The 12,832-nt window shown below is 47.7% G+C and overlaps 1 protein-coding gene across 2 annotated transcripts in view; it reads right to left on the reverse strand.

Moving 5' to 3' along the window:
• Positions 1–9,739: 9,739 nt before the first annotated feature.
• NTRK3 (neurotrophic receptor tyrosine kinase 3) overlaps positions 9,740–12,832 on the reverse strand; it is a 219,917-nt gene continuing 216,824 nt past the window's right edge. For both annotated transcript variants that reach the window (XM_075045072.1, XM_075045071.1), the window contains one exon: positions 9,740–10,322. In XM_075045072.1, the coding sequence (XP_074901173.1) occupies positions 10,137–10,322 (186 nt within the window). In that variant the 3' untranslated portion in view covers positions 9,740–10,136. The remainder of the gene's footprint in view (positions 10,323–12,832) is intronic.

The raw sequence follows: 12,832 nt of genomic DNA on the forward strand, positions 1-12,832 counted from the left end.
ATGAGAGGAGGTTTGCAGGATAGAGAGCTGCTCCTGTCCTGATGGCTAGTTTTCTTGGTTGCCAGGGTGAGTATTCTGAGTCTTTTCTCATGTACAGCAGTGGATTTTCTTGTATTAGAAACCAACCAATGTCTTTTCTGATACAATGTTTGTTTTTTCTTGTAGCATTTCTCTTCCTCTCTCCTGCCGTTCTGTTCCTAAGATCATAGTGATCTCCAGTGCCTCTCAGTATCCACAGCCTTTACTGACTTCAGACAAAGTTGTGGGTGTTCAACCCCTTCAAGGTTTTGCCTGGTGTTGCACAAGAAGGTTTAGTTACACGGGAACAGCAATTCAGTCCCTTGTTGATTATTTCTATTGTCTCAATCTAGCTATATAAGAATGAAGCTGGACCCGAACAGATCACAGCCGGAATCAATCCCAACCATCTCTCCAGCAATCAGAACAACCTGCTGGGAGCCGAGTAGCAGCTGAATTCTTGGTGAGAGGAATTACAGGCATAAAAACAAAATCACATAGACTCCTTGTGCTCATCCAACATTTCAAGGCATATTTATAGGTACTGCTGCATGGCATCTTAAATATCTGAGTTTAAAAAGAAACTGGATCACTCCTGTTGGGCAAAGCAATTTTTCTGTTCTGTCACTTTCACTAGCTTTGCCCCTGATGAAAAAGGGGGAGAAAGACACTGAATTACACACCCATTCAGCCCCTGACATCTCTTCTTTGGGCTGTTTGGATATCGCCGAGATGGATCTGTGAAGATAAGGAGACCTGAAGGTCATCTGAAGGCCATTCCTCAGAACTGGAGTAGGAACAAGAGAGCTGGGCAGGAAGCTGCTCATGAAAAGCTGGGGGTTTCTTGCTGTATGAAGCTGGCAAGGCCCTAGTAGGTGAACAGATGACCTTGTAGTCTAGGTCCTAGTTGACTCCCCTCCTTAGACTGCTCCACTGTATCCCTCTTCCCCTGCTCCCAAGTCCTGCTGTCACTGGAAGGAAAAGCTGAAAAGAAATCTTACCACTGATGAAAATCCCTACATTCTTCCAAAAGGTTCACAGGAAAATTGAACAATGGATCAGCATTTGTCATAGAAAGGTGAGGCAGAAAACATAAGGCTGCCAAGGCCAGTGCTCTTTAATGGTCTGGGAGAAAAAGCACTGAGCAGCTAATAGTATTTGCCTTGGGAACAGTAGTCAGTGAGCCTTGGGTGGGGAGGAGTGTAGGAACCAAACTAAATCAGCAAACTCACCATTGGTCCAGGAACAGAATGAGCTAAAACTCCTCTATTGCATGCCTTAGACTCAAGTTCTGTGTAATTTCTGTTGCACAGACATCTAGGAACCATTGTGGATAGCAGACAGCTGCTGAATGGTGAAAGCAGATGATAGATTCTGGACAGTGTAAAACCAGAAGACCTCAAATCCTGATCACAGAAGTCAGTTCTTGAGATTAAATCAAACCAGCCACCTGAGCAGAAGGGAGTCACACACCATTGCACAAAGCCAACATACTACCAGACATGGGAGGGCTCTTGCAAAAAGCTCCACCTCCCTCCCCCCCACACACAACACACACACACACACTGCCACATACAGCAAAAAATGTCAAGGTTATGTGTTTCCTGAAATATGGCTGGCTGTATAAATACACTTACAGAGAACTCTTTGTAAAGCAATAGCAGAATGAGTAACAGTGCATCGCTACCATGGGAAATAAAAAGAAAAGTAACCCAACTGCAATTCAGTCAGAATCATTCCAAACCCCAAAGGTTGGCCTCTTTTTTTTTTTTCTTTAATGTGTCTGACATTTTATGGCATCAATAATGCAAACAAAGAGGAAATCATATTTGCAGAACACTAATGCACGGATGTCTAAAGCGAAATACAATACTGATTACTTTTTAAATGAAGCCACCAGGTTTTGATGGGCTGTGGTGGTTGAATTGGTCCATCAAATTTCTTCCAAAGCAAATTCTAGTCCAAAGCAACAGCTTGACCTTCTCTATAACCTTGGGTAGCCTTTTCATCTGTGTTCTGATTGGGGGTAGTAAATGTTAGTTTGAAGCAATCTTCCTGATGGGCCTGATTACAGAAATGCCAGGGACACACAACTCCATCTGAAGATGAGGGGAAACTATGGGCATGTCCCCTCACCATAGGCTATCCAAAGTCTTTGACAAATATAACGGTAAGCCTACTATGAAGAACTGTAGTTGAGAGGATGGGTGGGCTCTGAAAGAGTTTTCTAGAAGTACTATTGAGAATTTGCCCTTAGGGTTAGTGGCTAATCTGTTCGGCACATGATAGCTTGTCTCTTGCCTAGAACCTCCTGCAGATGACTGCAGAGCAATGTCTAAGTATGAAAATAAGTGTATGAATAAGAAGGTGTGGCAAAAACACACAAAAAAAACCCCTTCCCTTCCTCTTCCATTTTTTTTAGATGCTAGTGTTTTTTTCACAAAGAAGTGCTCTTAGAGATGCATCTTGAGAACCACAGACAGGATTGTCTCTACCCACACAAGAGTGAAGAGGCTGTTGTGCTCCTGCCTGGGAAATCTTGCTGCTCGACCTGCTCTTACAGCAAAAGACAAAAGGGCTTGGGGTCTGCCCTATGCTTCCAACTTAACAGTGGGAGCATTCAGTTCAGGAGTCAATAGACTTCTTTTGCAATGTCCTCTGACTTGCACTGAATGAACTGTGTGAACTTCTTTAATTCATGCATTTTTGGTTTGGTAGACAGAGTTAAATAGTGTGCCTGTGGGCTGGTGGGTAAGATTGGATGCCGTCGCCTCATGTCAGCTGGGAGTTTGTCTGCCATTTAGTCCTGGATCATGTCTGATCAGAGTATTGTGTGTGGGGATTGTATATGTTGGAGTTAATCAGTGCAAGCAGCTAATTGCCACTGGTTAACTAGTGCCTTTTAATTAGGACTGTGTTGCTGAGTGGATACGTGAAGGGAGCTGTTTGTCACTGGCAAAAAATGTCAGCCTTGTGATGTAAACCTCTTTGGGGAATTAAAAAAAAAAAAATACAGGCTGGAGCTCCTGTCACTTTAGCATGGTAGAAAATCAGTTTCAGCAGAACTGGCCTGGATGAGGTTAGAGTCACGCTCTGCTGGGGTCAAAAATGATAGTGGCTGCTCCCTGACCCTTTCTCCTGTGCAGAAGGGTGGGACACTATGGGCTTCAGCTGGGATTTACAGGAGATACCCCACATGCATTACAATGAGCTTTGCTGTAAAATTCACTGCACAGAGGTTAATCTAGATGTCAACACTGCCTGACAGCAGTGAAATTACTCTGGGGCAGTGCTCCTTCTGAAGTCTTAATATAACAGTCAATTCCATCCTGCCTGCAGGAAATGAAAGTTTTCTGCTTTGTGTGCGGAATCATTCGGCGCCAATTTTCTCACTGTTTGAAGTCCAAACTGTTTGTGGTCTTGGGATTCACCTCACATTAAGACTTTCACTTCATTTAAAAACTCTGCTAGTCAAGTCCTGAGAACTGCAAGGACAGGAGCCGCGCAGGGAGAAAAAGAAGAGGGCAGGGGGGAGAAATCTTATCTCACCTACTACATTGAAATCAAACAGCTTCACCAGCTCTCTGTGCTCTGAAAAGGGAGTGAATGCAGAAACTCAGCTATCTAAGTATCAAGCAGCAAAGATTGGGGAGGTTGGAAACCAGCAGAGAGCGAGAGAAAGCATGCAAAAAGACATGAGCTATGATTTTCTTTAGAGGTATCTCAGTCCTTCCCTGCTGGGACCTTGTCCTAAGCAGCCAGTAGTTCGGCAGTTAAACACGCCCTCAGAACAACTGCTTAAGTTTTCAGCTGTACGATCAGTCGCTTGGGCTGGGCAGAATATCAGTTCCTATAGAGGACTCCTGACAGTGTGAGGAAACAATGGTTAGATTTGTTGTGCCTTCTTTATCCTTGGAGACATGCTAAAATTATAGGACTAGCAGAACGGAGGAGGAACCAGTGATCATTCCTTTAGTCTGAAAAGACCTGTCAGATGGGGTCTGTGAGAAACTCAAGCCATTGAGATGAAACCAGCCTATCAGCTCACTTAGCTCAGGCCCTGAAGAAGGCTGTACGATTTTGTCCGTCTTTCTCTTTGGTCTCTTATCTCTTTCCTCAGTTCAGTTTCTCAAAGTTGTAAGCAATGGGACTCCTATCACTTCTCTCAGGGAGCCGTTTCATGGCTCAGTAGCGTACTGGAAAGGAATAAGAGGCACAGGAGAGATGGAATGCTCCTGCATTCCTCTTGGAGCAGTGATTGACATCTCTGCCTGTGTCATTTATGACACTGCCAGCCAGAACGGATGTTTTGAAAACACCTACTTTCTGCAGGCTTGAAACTCAATATCACTGCTTGCAAGGAAAGTGGCAAAGGGAAAAGATTTTTTAGGCTTAGCAGCTACTTAAAGAAACATTAAATGCATACTGATATAAGAGATGTCTCGGGGTGGGTGCGGGAAAGGCACCTTAAAGTTAAGCAAGTTTGTCTACTCCTGGAAAGCAGTGCTGAGAGGAGAATTTCCTCTTTTTCTACTTTTGGTACTTATGTGGAGACAGCACTGTTATGCCAAGGCTCCACGTCCTTACCACCTGTCAGAAAGCCACTGCATCTGAATGGAGAACAAGCCTTTTGGATTCTGCCAAAGCATGCCTGTGCCTGCTGACTCTCATAGCAGAGAAGCCCTGTTGATGCCCATAGCCTTCCAGCTACCAGAGGAGCCACTACAGCATGGTGTCATAGCCAGGATCCCATTTATTCAGCTTGCTTATCCTCACCGTTGCCTTACAACCAAATACCTACAGCTGTTACGAAAATATTGGGTACGAGCCATGGCTGTGGTGGTTCAGCTGATTCCTGGCCAGATCAGGAAGCAAAGATGGACATATGATGCACTAAAAATTCAGCTACTTGCATTGCCTTTTCATTAACCATTGGGAGTCACAGTTGGACAAAGGATGTGGATACTCCCTGGGCGGGGCGGGGGGACAGGAAAATGAGAAAGATTTAAAAAAACTTCTGAAGATGACATGCTGAACAAAATACTGTCTCCACCCAGACTGGCACATGAATGCCGGCTGACCAAGCATTCAGAACTACTCTGGTTTTGCGGGCTTGCGGTGACCCAGGTCTGCATTCTTCAACCCATATCCTGAACTCAAGGAAACTCATGCATTTGAGTTCTGGGAAATACGAGCCTTTCACATGAAAGGAAACAGCTCATGTAGTATTATACTTCTGTCTGTGGCCCTGAAAAAACAACTTTTTCAGGCCTTCTTTTAGTTGTATTTTCTTATAGAAAAAAAAAATCTCACAAAAAAGCACAAACCCTAGTGATTTTGTCTTCTGCCTGCATAAATGTTCCCTTGCTTTTATTGGCTTCTGTCTCCTTTTTAAACTAGTATTTGCCCAGTGTTATAGCTAACTTTTCCTGGACCTCCAGTATGTTGCTGTTTTCTTTTGGTTTTGCTCGCATCCACTGTGCTACTTAAAATTCTATGCCACACTCCTGAAACCAGTCTCGATTTCCCAACCCAAGATACTCACTTGCCTTCTAAAACCAGCCTTTCCCTTTCCCTGGCTTTTTTTATTTCCCCACGTATTTTCTCACCTTGTTCCACCCACTCCTGGATGGAGCTGGTGGAAAAGCTAACAATGTCTCTCAAGCAAGCAGCATCTCTAAAGGCATTCCAGATTTTTCACATTTGTCTGTGTGGCACATGTTCCCAGAGTCACCTGTCTGCAATTCAACACCCTGTGGACTCAAGGACAGGCCTGAAATGAGGCAGCCCAGGCTCTTTTTCACCCCTAAAATACATGCACTGAGGGACATTTAAAAAGACCAGATGGGCAAGCTTTGTGGGAGACAGGATGGCCTTTCAGTCTGGCAGATAATTGCGTGTGTTCCCTTTGCTACATTTCAGCTTTCATCTTGCAATCTGACAGCCTGGGGTGGAAGGAAAAGTAACGGCTGGAGAAGACAAGACAGGTCACTGATGAGACCCTAAGGCTGGAATCACATTTACTGCCCACAATTTGCAGCCCTGGCATACGATTACCATCTGTGCCATGCACCAAAATAGCACCTTTGGCTCCAAGTAAGCATCATTTCAGCGACACCCTTGGGTGACTGAGTTGGTGATAACAATTTTAATTTTTAGGGAGCAGGAGGCATCTGGGACAGGGAAACCCCATGGCCACTTCTCAGCAGTTCTCAGACCACTGTTCCTCCCAGCTCCCTTTCACAAGCCCCTTGAGAAAACTGCAGATGGAAGAGGCTAGGTGTGGGAACATCTGCCTGGACATGCTGGGAATTAGGCCTGGCCTGCCCCAGAGCTGGGTGAGACCTGTCAGTGTTCCCAGGCAGCAGGGATAGCTCTTTGCTCTTAATAGAGGCAGGGCAATGGGAAGTATCTCTCCTGGAAATGGAGAAGGAGCATGAACTCATTATTCCTCTTTGCCTCCAAACAGTCCCCACACTGAGATTTGTGGCACTCTGTGAGAGTTTCCCCCCAGATCTGCTCTTCTTTCTTCCCCCACACGCAGTGGGGCCACGCCAGAGCCCATCTTCCTACAGGGAAGAGCACCATCACCCATGCTGATGGGCAGCTCCGCTTCTGGTCCAGGGAAGGTGCTTCTGGAAATGAGGTCTCAGGGTGTTCTCCAGGAACTCAGCACAGCTGCTTTCCCTCTTCCCCTCCGAAACTGTCATGCCAAAAAGGGATGCAGCAGTTTCCATCATGTCTTTGAACACAAAACAACCTCCTCCTCCTCCACCCCAACAAACCTCCGTCCAGCACCAACAGGCCAAGGGACATAAGGCGGCAGCAGCAGCTGGAGAGGCATCACATTGCAGAACTGCAGCTTATCCTGTTCTTCTGAGCAATTGTTCACAATTAACTTTGACAAAAGGACCTTTTTCTGAGGCAGTCACTGCACATGGTGGGGCTAACAGTAAAGGAGTCAGACAGCCTGAACCTTGGTGTCAGCCACTTCACATCTTCTGGGGACCCATCTCCTTGCCTCTCATAGACTACTTATTCCTAACCATGCAGCAGCAAGGCTCAGTGTCATGCTCAACTCCTAAGCTTGCCTCGCTGTCATGACCATAAAAAGAGGTGGCACAAGGGACAGGGTGGTGATGCTGGGGAGGAGGGGAAGGAGGAAAGAAGGAAGAAAAGGAGGATGTAGCTGCTGTGCAGAATGGTGACAGGGGAATCTCACAGACTATGGGAACAGTGTCTGTAGGTGATTTGATAGTGTAAAGGCCCATGACGTTGGCCAAAAAAGAAATGAGAGCGAGGGAGAGGGGTGGACAAAATGGTGGCCTTGCACAATCTGGCACAGTGCCTGGGAGCCACGAAAGCAAGAAGCCGTTTGGGGTAAGAGACAGGCAGCCCCAGGGAAGGGTTTTCTTTTGGAGACACTGAGCAATTAACAGCCATTGCTTGTTCTCTCCTTGTACAGAATCTCCAGCCCTTTTCGCCAAAGCAGCCTGCATACAAAGGCAGCCAGGCCAGGGCTAGCAACCCTTCAACCAATCTTTTTCACTTTCAAAGGTGGCTAAGTAGACAGGTGAGGAAAACTGGATGTCCTCTCCCAAAGGAGCAAGATCCTGCTATTGAGGGGTGGCATGGTTCCTGCGTGTGGACTCCTGGCACTGGTCCACACGCTTGTGCCTGACCACGCCATCTTTGGTGTCCATGCTGTGAGCTGCTGGTGCCTGTTCAGCGGCAGCCTGTCCAGCCTCCATTGGCACAAGTCTGTCCCACTAGCCCGGATCTCTCTAACATGCAGAGGAAGGTTACGTCCTTACTCCCACATGGTTACTGCCACCCATCATCTCGCACACCAGGTTTGCACTGCTCTCTACATGAGCACAGAATAAACCCACAGCCACTGCTGCCGCCACAAACCTCCTTGTAGCAGTGTCCCCTCCCTCTGTCTGAAACCATAAGCCAGGTCATGCCAGAGCTATGGGTGGGAGGTAGAGACTGGCAAGAGACAAGGGAGAGAATGCAAAATTTTCCCCTTCAGTAACCAGCCATAACCAGAGTCACCTATCTCCTCTTGCATCCTGGCCGTTAACACTACTCTGGCCATGGAGAAGGAGCCAAGATTCCTTCTCCTCTTCCCCCATCTGCATTCCGTTCCAGACAAGCGCCACATTCGAGCAGGCTATTTTTGTGCCGGTGGTTGTTGCCTTCTCAAAATTGCCTTGACAATGCCTGTGCCGCCCGCTCCCTGCCTCCTGAGAGCAGCTGCCAAGCTGAGTTTCCCCTCATCCTCCATTAGCCACATGAAAAAAAGACCCAGAAACATTTTGTAGTCTCAGCCCAGTCTGGACCGACCAGATTTGGCGTCTGACTCAGCCTTTCCCCAGGTCGGGATTATTTCCTGCTCGAGGGAGATGGGCTGTAGGGAGGATGCTTCTGTCTCTCCCTCACTGTCCCCACCACCCCCTGTCGCTGCCTGTCAGGCCTTTATCCTCATTGAGATGCAAGGCTGGCCGCTGCGGCCATCCGCTGAGCCGTCTGCTCCTGAAGGCACCTTCCCCTCCTTCCCCCCCACTCCCGGGGCTGCCTGTGGAGCTATTCTTCAGCCTCTGCATTTCACAACAGCTCAAAGGCAGATGCATCAATCCTTTCAGGGGATGGGGACGTGAGGAGAATGGCAAGGGGGCTGCAGGCAGGTGTTGGTAGGTTCCCAGCCATCTCACAAGCCTTGTCCCCCTCCCTGTCCCCCACTGGCTCCTGCCGAGGCTTGGACTGAGGCATGGGGCAGGGATGGGGAAGGGAAGAGGGTGGGGAGAAAGAGTGCTGGGATATGCTGACCCCAGAGGCATGCCCAGCCGGGACGCGGGCACGCTCCCAGCTGTCTGCACGCTGCAGCCTTTCCCCCACAAGGGGAGCAGGGATCCAACCCTGTCCACTGAAGGTTTACACTAGAGACCAATTTGGCCCCGGTGCAGAGAGCTGAAGGAGGGGGAACAACCCCATGGCTGCTAGCAAAAGTGCAGGGTGGGGAGAAAAAGGAGGGGTTGGGATGGGGGGTTGTTCCTCCCAAAGTTGGCTCCTGCGCTGGGCACCCTGGGTGAAGAGCACTCCTGTCTTGCACACTGAAATGGGTTGGGGATGATTCAGGACTGGGTCTCCAGGACCCCCCCACTCGACTTCCTCGCACAGCCACTTTGGTCCCGCTGCTCTCCCAGCCCTGGCAGCAGCTGGCATGGGGCAGGAGGGAGGTCTGGGTCAGGCCGGCTCGCGGTCTGCGGGAGGGCAGCTGGTTCCCGGTGTGTGTTTTACCCGTAGGTGCCACAATCCTTTGACTGTGTGTTCGAAAGCCTTGAGTCTATACATTTAAGAATCAGCAAATTAGAAAAATTGTCCTGAAATGTTGGAGGGAGGAAAAAGGCAGGAAGGCAGAGAGGGATGGGGAAGGACTGAGAGGGAGGGAGGGAAGGGGTTGGTGAAAGAGAGTTCATCCAGGGGCACTGCCCTGGCTTTGCGCCCATCATCTGAGGGCTGGGAAGGAGGGAGGGAGGCAAGGACGAAAAGGGAGGACTGATTTCACACATTCAGTGCATATCATACAACCAGGGCAAGGCTTTCCTCCCAGGGCTTCTACCTGGGATGGTGTCGCTGCCGTAGCCAATCTAGAGCCCTGCCCAGCAGCCCGAACCATACTCACAGCAGGGTTACAATTCACTGCTTCATTGCTCGGGGGAAAGATACCTTCTCCTTTCTTTCTCTCTTTTTTTTTTTTTTTTTTTTAATTATATATATCTTCTTAAGTACTTTTTTTCTCCCTTTTTTGTTTCTTTTTTTTTAAAGTCTTATAATTTTCTGTAACAGCAGCTTCTTTCTGTATTGGTGTGGAAGTTATATATAGAGAGATATCTATAAATATATATAAGCCAAACTGCCTTACAGGTTGTTGTTTTGTGGGATTTTTTGTTGGTATGCTTTTTGTTTTGTTTTTTTTCAGTGTTGTATGTGTAGCAGGCACTTGAGTTTATATGAAGATGTTTGCTTGGGAGCTGAGGGGTAAAGGACTTGGGAAGGGGAGAGGGAAGGAAGGACGGAAGGAAGGAGCAGGGACTTTCAACAAGTGGCCACTGCTAGCCAAGGATGTCCAGGTAGATTGGTGTGGCCTTGCCCAGAGCATGAAGGATCTTGTAGATCTCCTTGATGTTGAGCCGTTGCTGAGGTTCTCTCTGCCAGCAGCCCAACATGATGTCGTAAACCTCCTTGGGGCAGACTCTTGGCCTTTCCAAAACTCGGCCTTGGGTAATGCACTCAATGACCTGAAAGAAAGAAAGAAAAGAGATGTTGAACACCAGTCAGACAGTTCCTGGAGGGTGTCCTGTCCCAGCTACTTCTTGGCTCATGTGGTACTGTTTAGTGAATGGGAGTGCTGAGAAGCCAAGAGGTCTGCAGATCCTCAGTGCTCACCTGTTTGTGTGTTGTAATGATAATTTTACAGTGAAAAGTTTGTCTCCAGCTGCAGTCTTGAAGTTCCTAAAAATCTTCCCCGTTTAACACCTACCCACCTCAATGCACTCTCCAAATAGGAGGTCACAAGCAAATGAAATGAAGTTTTAATTTCTGATGTCAGTTTTTCCTGCTAATTGAAGAAGGAGAAAAAAGCCTTAAAATCCCCAAACTAAAGTAATATTTTGCACAGCTGAAATGATATTTTTCTTCCCTGAAAATCAAGAGTCCTTTCCATTGCAAAGCCCAGGAGAGTTCTACAAGGGAGAGTTCAGAGCACCTTTTCCTACCTCCATCTCCAAGGGCAGCTTTGCCTCATTTTGACATAGAAAAGCAGCTGAAAGAATGAAATTTCATCTCAAATCACATCTGTGATGGAGAAAAAAATTTGCAGTGCTAACCCTCTGTTCTGGGTCAGGTTGGTGCTGCTAATGAGAGAAATGTGAGCTCTTAGATAGCATTAAAGTCTCTTCAGAGGGATGCCATTGGAAAGGACTCCCCTGTCTGTCTGTGTTTTGCTCACTGGAGGAATGGATGCAAAGGGAAGGGAGGTATGATTTGTCAGAGAGCTGCTATTACTGTCTGGCCTCCTTGGTTGGAGTTGATGAGTCCCAGCATTGCAGTGTGCGGGTGACCTGCCACGCTCTGCAGATAAACACAGATCCCAAGCAGCATGTTGAGGGAAGCCACCCAGCAAGGGGTGCTTGGAATTTATCATTTATGAATAGTAATGGGCCTGCCACACAGCTCAACGGATACTTATCGCTTTGCTGTTTGCATGTAAGTACAGAGAGGAGAGATTAGGACCTGCTGAAAGCAGGGCAAAGAAGACGCAGCATGCAGAGAAGCCTGCATTGCCATAAAGCTGCTGGCAGCGGTGACTTGTAGGAGGAGGTGAGTTATGACAGGACATCCTGGACATGCACAGGAACCCTGTGGTGGGCCCTTTCTCTCCAGAGCAAAGGAAGGCCATAGGCAGAAGTTAATGGACTGGCTGAGACTTTCAGATGAGGTGATGCCCTGCCTCATTCCTCTGCTCCAGCCTTGAAAAAACCTGCTAAAATTGCTCTGGGGGTATGAGGACATGCGGATGTCACAGGAGGGAGTGGGCATCCCAGCCCACACCCCGCAGTGGCGATGCTCCACCAGCCTGGTGATTGCTCATAGCCCAGTCCTGGCAGCCTGGACCTTAGCACAGAGTCAATTAACCTGCCTCTCCACAGGGCTCTGCAGCTGCGGCCAGGCTGCTGCTGAGATTTGCTTTGATGTCTCACCGTCCAGGAGCTGGTGAAGGTGTCAGTCCTCTGCAAGCACCCAGGTTCTGCCACCTCTCCACAAATTGTGAAAAATGACCCAGATGAGAGCTAATGATGTGGCTCCCTCCCACCAAGACAATGTGGTCTGGGGTGGGAGTCTTCAGCTCTCAGAAAGAAGTGGGTACAGCAATAGAAAAAGGAAGGACAAGATTTTTTCCAGGGGTGGTGGCAAAGCCAATACAGCTGCATCTGTGCAGAGTTTAACCAGCCCTCCTCCCTCAAGGTTAAGGGTGACTATTCTCGGTCCTACTGCCCTGCAAAGTAAACTGAGGCAGAAAGCATGGGAGCAGCTGAGCTGTCATATTCCAGCGTGCCTGTCACCCATGTACAAACTACATGTGCTCATTTGTGTGTGTTTGTATTTACCCTCCCAGGGAAATGCAAGAGCAGCTCATTAAATAGCGTGACAAATAACTTCTGTCGCTGTCGATTCCATTGTTTGTGTCTCTAAAATGTTTGCGTGTGCTACTTTGGGATATACAGTCAGGCCCCATTGAGCACACGAATGGGCAAGTATTAGAGCTGTAAAGCAACACCTTGGATTTGCCATCTCTGCAACTCACTTAATTAAGGGATCTGTATCCAGAAAGCAGAAAATGCACATTTCTCATTACAAAAGGTGAAATTTCTGAAATCCATTAGATACACAGTAGGATAAAAATGTGCAAGGTTCCCACACACTGCTATGTCAATGCATCTTGTTCCTCTTCTATAATACCCCCTGCTATTCTGAGCAAAAATCTTCCAATGCATTTCTGCTGATGTGCCTCAAACCTCAGCTCTGACACCCTGCTAATCCCAGCCAGCCTTCCCTCAATATTTTTACAGTGCAGCCCTATAGTGATGGTCTGCAACTTTTGCTATTCAAAGAAATAACGAGGACAAACCAGCTCCTTGGGTTCCATCCTCAGTGAACTGGGGCAAACCATATAATAGATATCCCTGTGGCAAAAAGCCCCGCAGAAATGTGCCACATGCTATGTAACAGGCTGCAAACACTTTCTCTC

Source organism: Buteo buteo, chromosome 13 (genome assembly GCF_964188355.1).
Source record: "Buteo buteo chromosome 13, bButBut1.hap1.1, whole genome shotgun sequence".
In the NCBI taxonomy this organism is placed as follows: Eukaryota; Metazoa; Chordata; class Aves; order Accipitriformes; family Accipitridae; genus Buteo; species Buteo buteo.